This window comes from Habropoda laboriosa, unplaced genomic scaffold, assembly GCF_001263275.1.
Source record: "Habropoda laboriosa isolate 0110345459 unplaced genomic scaffold, ASM126327v1 scaffold291, whole genome shotgun sequence".
Classification (NCBI taxonomy): Eukaryota; Metazoa; Arthropoda; class Insecta; order Hymenoptera; family Apidae; genus Habropoda; species Habropoda laboriosa.
Genome location: NW_017100515.1, coordinates 254,940 through 264,038, shown reverse-complemented (window position 1 = coordinate 264,038; position 9,099 = coordinate 254,940). Strand labels below are relative to the sequence as shown.

The window sequence follows — 9,099 nt, the reverse complement described above, 5'->3', positions numbered from 1 at the left end:
CACGGTTGCGAGACGTTTCAGAGCGAGAGGAGGCCAGGAAGTGGGACGAATTTTTCGACTTCCGCGGCTCGATCGATCCCTTGTGCCCTGGCAGAGTCTCAATATCCATTATTACGACGAAATAGGCGCGCGGGCGTGCCTCGGTCGACTCCCTTCTGTCGGCGAAAGAAAAAAGAAGAGAAACCAACGAGAAGAACGCGAAAGCGCCGACGTCGGAATCGAAACGCGCTTTAATCGTTCGCTTCATTTGCCACGCGGTCCGCGCGCCACGAATTGAATCTTCCATTCCCCCCTTCGAAAATCGACTTTTCGTCGCGTCGCGTGATTTGTGGGATCGTTTCACTCTAACGCGATCTATTTACCCCCTTCAGTCGAACGAGAAACCACCGAAATTCGATTTTTTATGTGGCGTTTTTTGAAGGCGGAATTTAAAGTTGAGTCCCTCGCAGATTTAGAATAAAGGAGTTTCTTTCGAACAATTGCAGAATCTCGCGAACTTGATCCTTAGTATAATTCATGTACGACTGGAAACATTCCCAAGGAAATTGTTTGGAAATCGTTGAAACGAATCAAACTTAATTCATTGCAAAATTTTTGTAATTTCTCAAAAATTTGCGAACAATCGCAGAATCTCACGAACTTGATCGTCGCTGTAATACACCTACGATTAGAAAAATTCCCAAGGAAACTGTTTGGAAATCACTGAAACGAGTCGAACTTAATTCAATTCAAAATTTTCTAATTTTTGAAAAATTTGTCGAAGAAACACAGAATCTTACGAACACCTAATCCATCCTCGACTCGACACATCCTGACAGAAATTGTTGAAAAATCCTTAAAACGGTCTAAAATTTCTCAAAAAATAATCGAACAATCCCAAAACCTCAGAACCACAAAACACGAAAAATTCCCAAGGAAATTCAATCTAAAGTTGCCACGAAAATTCGTCGAATTCAGCTATTGTCACGATATCGGTGACAAAAGCAGTCTCGATTCGCGTGGCGATCGATTCCGCCAGAGTAGTGAACAGTTTCACCTCCCCATGGAGGGAGCGGTTCGAACGCGAACCGAATAATCGGCATCGGGCAGGCTTTTCGGTTCCGGTTTCTCGATAAATCGAAACTGTGCGAAGCCTGTCAACGGTAGGCGAAGACGAGAGAAAGAGGATCCGGCCGAGCGTCCGCCGAGTGTTCGGTTACGAAGCGGCATTCGTCGTCGTCGTCGTCGACGACGCCATCGTACGACGATTCGCGTCCGCGTCACTGCCAGAACCGATAACCGCGCCGATAACCGGCAGCAATTGCCTCAGGGTTATCGTGCATCAGGCCAATCAACCCTGCCTTCCACTACCGCCCCCGCCGTCCACGAGAAAGGCTCATTCACTTTTCCTACGGCCTTGGAAAGTGAAAACGACGACGACGCTATGTGTGTGTGTGTGTGTGTCGAACCAACTGTGGTATTTTCACAGAGGTTCTCTCGAAACGTTCAATTGATTGTTGCGATTTAGGTACGTGACACGTGATGCCGATAACGCGTTATTGTCCACTTGTAATGGAGCGTGCAGGGTGATTGATGATTATGATGATTGGGAGGGGGGGATCGGTTTAGTGACGTTCGAGGAGGATATGTCGATTGTTGCCGGAGCTGGAGAATCGTGTGTGAAATTCGAATATTCCGAGAATACTCGTGGTTTCATGTCTGTTGGATTGTTTTAGGTGGTAGTGGTGTTTTGGAGAAGTACCATTTTGTTTTACTGTTTTGTGCATAGAAGAGCTGTTTTGTTAATAAAATGCACCTGATTCGTTAATTCGATCATGTAGATAGCTGTTTAATCCTAAGAAATTGTGTGCATATGCAATTGTTCACTTTTTAATACATTGTGACTATAAAGAGAATCTAATGTATTTCATCTCATAATTCACTTATTTCAATAAAATTTTTCAAATCTAACGAAATCATTGTCCATACTTCAACCATAATACTATGAGCAGGCAAATGTATTCGAAATATTTAAAATATTAAAAAAACAGTTTGCTAAAAGAAATACCAAAAAATGAAAGCAAGAGTTTAACCTTTGATTTAACATTTCAGAGTGCAAACTCATCGCAAGGTTACATTATTACGCACATTTAAATGCACGTCACAGTATGCTACAGTGACTTTGAAAAAAAAAAAAATAGCATTTCTACAAAAATTAGTCATCCTTCGAGACCGCTTAAATCGCCTATAAAAATGTTCTCGTGTCTAAAACCACAGTACAGTGTCCGAATTATCTTCCCCGGTACACCGTTACACGGTAGTCCACATTGTATAATACTTTCCGTACGAACGTACACAGAGGAACGTGAACGTACGGATTACGAAACAACAGCGTCTGTAATTAGACCATTCACCTCGTCGATTGAATCTTTCCGAAAATATACTCTCCCGCTCGTAGCTGGTTACATTCAGCAACAATAGCATCTTACACGCACACACCTCTGTGTATACACGTACACCAGCGCATGTGGCGGCTTACTACAATGCCAGCCGAGACATTGAACCGTGGCAAGGCAAGGAAAGAAAGAAGTGTCAACGCCCACGCGGCCTCTTACGCGGTGTTACGTCGTATTACGTCGGCCGGGAGCGGCGATTCACACGTGCGCCGCCGCGCCGCTGACGTGGATCACGGCGGCGGAACCATCAGAGATCCTCATCGGTTCCGCGCGACTCCGCCGCGCTTTTCCCGTGAAATTGATCGACACCGAGGGGGCCAAGGCCACCCGGGGGAAAATTCACTCGACGCGACCTACGCGAATATTCGTCCTATCCCCCTCGCGAAAGGAATCTAGAAATCATGCGACACACATGGGCGGAGCAGCGTACCACCGAAGTGGGGACCGACATCGAATCAGTTCGGAGCGAGTGGATAACGGGTGACACCAGTGAACGCGCTGCGCGAATCAGCTGTAGCGATTTTCTCGCGCAATTTTTTCCCCTATCTTCAGCTTTGCTTCACTTCTTCTAATATTTATATGGGATTTGTTAAGGGTTTCTTTTTTTGTTCACTTGAAACGTTGTATTTGGGAAGATCGTAGTTTTACTTGGCTTTTTTATTTGAAAGTTCATTGACGTAACGATGAATTAATGGGTTCATTGTTTGTCTGCCGTGCGCCAGTATGTACTAGTTCACCGAGTTGCAGCTCATGAATATGTATGGGAGGAATAAAGAAGATACAGAAGCTAAGGAAATTAATGTAAAGAAGTTTGCCTTGTAGAGAAAGTTGAAGTAAAGGAGGAATTCTTGGAACACTCGTTTCTATTAGCGATACAACAAAGATCGCTTGTTTTAAATATACGAATTGTACATTTCTCTAAACATGGTCGATATCAATATTTCTGTTTGACCACACCCTTAGAATAATTCCAATCTTTCCAACTCGCAACTTCCACGAACATTCGCTTCTCCTTCGGCGTCGAAGATAAAGAAGAAGATCCTCGAGAAAGCTGAAACTCGTCTCGTCGATAATCAGTCGTTCGAACCTTGGCGTAAAAAGGTGACAATGCGGCCAATTAACCGGTTCGCGCGGAGGGATGCTTCTGGTCGGAGAAGAGGCCGGTTATCGATCGAATTGCGGCGAAACCCAGCAAGTGGCGAACAGTTTTCAAGGGTCGAACGATGTCGGAGGCCTATCGTGCCAATTGAACATGATCGCGATTCCTAACCGTCTCTACTATACATATATATACATCCATATCCTACACCCTTCTTTCCCATTCAGGAAACAAACATATTCCCTCGAAGTAGGAGAGGAAAAAAAAAAGACGAGAAGGTATATAGTCTCGTCGAAGGGCTAAAGAGAGGGTCGTAAATCGTTTCGACGAGAGGGAAGCGGGTCAAAACAGCGAGAAAGACGATAAAAATTGGGGCATCGCGGACGACCTCTCGACAGCAGCCAGGTGTACGATGAACTCGAGGGTGGCCTGCTGTTTCGCGGGCAGAAAGACACCGGGGGTGAGCCTTCCCTCGGGATAAAGAGGGTGTTAAGATCCGCGAGGGTGTGGGTTGTTGTGACGGCGAGAGAGAGCCTGTATACACCGGTCGGGGCCTTCGACTCGTGCCGCTGCCCATCTATCATCCAAGCCTCTCTTCCCGTTCCTTCCTTCCTTCCCTTTTTTTTCTCCCCCCCCCCCACACGCCCCCTTTTTGCTCCTCCTTTGTCGCGCACCTTTCCCGCCTGCAGTTCTCGCTCGGAGTGTATGAATATGCTCCGCGAGCATATTCCCTTGGTTTTTTTTACTGGAAGAATTCATACGTGCGAGTCTTGCTTCTTTTTGGATTGAAAGGGAATTTTTTTGGGAACTTGATTTTTGCGAAGTCTTGCAGAGTAGTGAGACGAAGTTAAAAGAATTGGGGAATTTTTTTATTTGTAAGTAATAATATTTGTGCCTACGACGCAGCGTATGCGGTCCAGAACGCACTGCCCCGTTTTCGAGAAGCTTCTTTTTCGAAAACTTTTGGAGATGGGAAGAACGAGGGATTTTTGAGTATTTTGGGGAATTTCTGTTTTTGGAGTTCTCCGAATGTATAAATATTATTTGTGACTGGCGGAGACGTGATTTTTCTCGTGACGAAGTGGAAATTGTGGAAGATCAAGACTCGCTATCGTAATTACGAGACGTTCGAGGCCGGGGGACGTCGCGTCGCGTCCCTGCTTCTAACAAGGCGTAAAAAGGAGAGGAGTTTAGCATAATCGGCCGTCAGGATCGTAATGGGAGTGGCGGCGGGTGCAACGGTGATTCGATACGGTGGCGATCGACTTCGAGAATCGCGTATTATTTGCACTCGACAGGCTATCATCGGGCGGAACAACAATTTTCTCGTTTAATCGCGGCTCATCACGGGATGCGCTCTCTGCCTACGCACGGCTGTCCGTGAAAGTCATGATAATAGCTGTCAGTGACTCACTTAAGGTCAGCTCTCGGAAAGTGGCACGATAAAGACGGGTAGCCAACGACCAGTCGACGACTCGTGAAAATCTTCATCGATTCGAGTAACTGCCCAAGCAAATCTCCGATATCAATTTCACGTCATTCACTGCTACAAATTCAACGGGCAATTTCGATCGTTTCTTTACCCCTTACTGCGAAAGTTTCGAGATTGAGCGGAATTTTTAGACGAATTTTATATTAGAAGAATTGATAAAAATTTGAAAACGAAAATATGTAGTCTGTTTAATTTGATACTGTGGAGAAAGTTTAAATAACGAAGTTTCTTCTGGAGCACTGTTTAGTACGAATGCATTAACATTTCTATCCTCCCTTTAACTATAGTTAAGCATTTCTTTTCTTATTTATATTTATCCATAATTCATTTGTACATTACATCTTTTCTTTCTTTTTTACATAAACTATTATTTTACGTGTCAATAATATGTATCGTTTCACTCCCTGTGCTCTCTTTTTATCTACATGTAATTAAAACGTTAAATAAATTAGTTAATTAATACAATACCATTACACAGAACTGCAAATACACAAAACTTTGTTAAATTGTTAATAAACTCTTCTCAAACACTCGTACATCCACCCGAACAATTGCCAAGAACACTAAAAAATTATCAGTCTTACGTTTACGCCGAAGAATCCCTGCAAGATAAACGCGTCCCATCGACAGAATATTTTCTTATCACCTTTCTTATTCCCTGTCAAACATCGATCTGTATTCCTCCCTTATCACCGTTCCCACTTAAGCATTCCGTCGTGTTCCGTGCCGCGACACGAATCAACGACGAAAAACGAAAGAAAGAGGAACAGCGAGAGGAATAAGAAGAAAAAAAACGAAAAGCTTCTGGATTGTTTTATCGTACCCGTAATGGGAAATCGAATGGATTCGTTTCAATTGTTAGACGCGAGGCTGCGTTTATCGCCGGATACAGAAAGAGAAGAGAAGAAATGGAGAAGGATAGAGAAGTGTTAGGCAGTAAATCGACGGGCAAACAACACGTTTGTTTCTGAACGAGCCGGGAGTTCGATACGCGATTATTATGACCCGCGACGAGCCTTGAACTTGCCCTACGATAAGCGTAGCAGCTTACGCTCCGGCGACGCCGCGCGGCTGTTTGTTGCACACCGCTCCGCGCACGCTGCCCGCGACTTTGCCATTAAATTGACTCGCGTCGCCGTACAATGACCCCGTGCATTCGAGTTTTCGAAACGAACACGCTCTATACACGCGACCATACTCGCGCCTCGCGTAATTCTAGTAAACCGCGCGCCATTCGACGCGATTTTGTCCCCGACCCTTTTTATTTTGCTCCACAATTTTTCTTTGTTCGAAGACGCATCGATTTCCAATGGAGAAATTGAACATTTGCGGAGCAGATTCTTGACTGGAGAAAGACTTTTAAACGAATCGACGATTATATGGAAGAGAATTTCTTAGAATTACGTATCAGAATGAAATAGGATTCGATAGGAAATCATAAATCCACCGAATCGGTTGACAATATATAAGATTCGAGTAATCGTAACATTCTACACGATTTATTGGAATGTTAATCAGCGTCACGTTGCAACTAAGTCAGCGCTGCAAGTACGGCACGTGATTGTCGTACTGTATCAACGCGAGCGATACAGCCTAACAATATTCTTGTTTTTCCGTCTGTTTCCATAGAATTCCTTTGTATCGACAATTGAACTGCAGCGCTGCGAGAACGTATTTAAGCGATAACCTCTCCTTGCTGCACTGCGCGCCGAAAGCATGTAAATCATTCTCGACGAAAAAAAAAAGAACATCTCTCCGAATATCACTTCGTACCATTCAACTCTTACAAAATCCTCCAACTTCCTCGAATTAAACAAAAAAGAAAAAAAATTAACAGTTGTTCAACATTAACGTTCTTGGACAGTTGTTCAACGGGTAGGTTTGAACACGACTCGAATACGTCGCTAGGAAAAGCAACTGAGCAGCCGAACACAGCCAGCCAACGAGCCAGTCAACCCACCAACCCCCTATTCAATGTCGCTACAATAATAAACCACCTCGGTTATCTGTATTTCTGTATTTCCCTCTGGGATTCTCGGCACATTCAGGCATCGGGGCCAAGTTCAGCCTCTATCTATATATACGCGGGGCCGTTCTATAACACGCTGGCAACGTGTGCGCCAGTGTTTATCCTACCCTGGCATCCATCGCGCCGCCCCATTCTCTCTCTCTCTCTCTCTCTCTTTACCCCCAGTTGTGAACCGCGCCCGTGCACCTGGATTTTCACGAATTTCGGACCAACCAACCAACCCCCCCTCCACCCCACACACCAAACACCGACGTCCCGTTGTCGCGTGCCGACCATCAACCTTCGTTCTCGCACGCTCATTTTCACCGCTTCGATCGCGGAATATTGCTCCAGTTACAAGAGCGCGGATGGCGCAACAGGGTTCTGCTCTCTCTCTCTCTGCCCGGCGAAAGTGAATCGAACAGAGTTCACGTTTCACCCTTTTTCCACGGTTTTGTGCGTTTTTTTAATTTGCTTCTTTTATCGATTATCGGGTACTTGGAAAATTGTACGCGCTGCGTTAGAGGTTATGCTCTATGTAGTGATGTATGTTTTTTGGAATTATTGTGATATTCTAACAAGGTGAAGTAAACCAACCGAAAAGATCGATTTCACGAAATCGAGAAAATTTCGTTAGAAAAAAGAAAAAATTGTAATATTCTTTGGGAGTTAATAAAGAGTTAATCTCCTCTACCTAACCAATTGAAGTGAACCAACCGAAAAGATGAACTTCCCTAATGCTATTTTCACGAAATCGAGTGGTTCGGTAAAATCCTGAAAATGAGAGAAAAAGAAGAAGAAGAAGAAACGTATCACTAACCTTTTTCTCCGTGAGCTTCTCGCACCGCCTCATCTTACAGATCTGATGACTCTTGTCGTTCCTGCACGGGGCGCAGTCGCCGCAGTTGTCCTTACGCTGACACCCGATGCACTCGCCGCACCTTTTGCGCTTCTTCTTCGCGGGCTTATCGCTAAGCCCGCCGTCTCCGTCCGCGTCAACCATACCGCCTCCCATATGATGAGGTCCCCTGTTCGCGGTCGACGAGACCGCCGCTACTTGTCCAGAATTCTCCACGTTACCAGCTCCGGCACTGTCCTCTGATTCCATCGAACCAGCGCGAATTTTTCTACGTTCCTTTTTCCTACCATCGATGCCGATCGGCCTGGAGGTAGGCGACGGGTCCAACACCGTGGACATCGGGTTCTGAAAGTTGGCGTGGTGCAATTGCGGATAATCCGGCTTCACCACTGTCAACACCGTATGATGAGGATGACCCGGTGGCGGTGGTGGAAACGCTTGAACTGGGCTTGAACCAAGTAACTGAATATGCCTCTCGTCTAGTAACTGTTGCTGAAGAGCAGGTACCTCTCTTGCTTGGACTGGCGCCGGCACCAACGGATAACCGACGCTTCCTCTGTGCGGATGAGGCGCCGGTAAAGGTGTGCCGAGCGTGTGGAAACTTGGAAGGCCGACCGCTGACGTGACAGGTGGAGAGTGCGATATCGAAGCGGGCGATAATGGTGTGAGCGCGGTCAATTGAGGCTCAGCTTCGCTCGGTGCTGTGAATTGGCTCGCGAAGCTAGGTAAACCTTCGGCTGTTGGTGCAGCGTTCGGTCCACCGCCAGCTGCGGCCGCATTCTTCGATTCCCATGGCCTGTACTGACTGGCTAACACCACCTCGCCCCTCGAGTCGATCAAACGACCCGTCAGTCCTTCGTAATAGTCCCATGTGGTGGTCAGACCAAGTCCAACGTCCTGAGAGTGAAGTGTTGTCAGTGTTGTCGAACTGTCCATCGCGTTGTCCCCGGCGAAGCTGCTGAAAGGCGGCAGGTGACGCGCCGGATCACCTGGACCCACCGAGCTCGGCGAGGTCGCGACCGCCGCCGGAGGGCTCGCTGCTACCCTCTCGGTGGCGACGACCTCCTTCGTTACCTCGGCGCTCATCTTCCCCGCCACGTCATCGCGACGTGAACCCCCTGGCTGGCAGGAGGTCGCGTGTTATCTTTCTAGCGATGATACAACTCTTTTCCCTGCGATGTTGGTAGCTCTTTTCGTGAAGTGTAT

General features: G+C 46.3%; 1 protein-coding gene across 1 annotated transcript in view; it reads right to left on the bottom strand.

Annotated features, from left to right (window-relative positions):
- The window catches only part of LOC108576502 (DNA N6-methyl adenine demethylase), a 133,521-nt gene extending 124,478 nt beyond the window's left edge, over window positions 1–9,043 (bottom strand). The window contains exon 1 of the mRNA XM_017939511.1: window positions 7,855–9,043. Within this exon, the coding sequence (XP_017795000.1) occupies window positions 7,855–8,979 (1,125 nt within the window). The 5' untranslated portion in view covers window positions 8,980–9,043. The remainder of the gene's footprint in view (window positions 1–7,854) is intronic.
- Window positions 9,044–9,099: the final 56 nt, after the last annotated feature.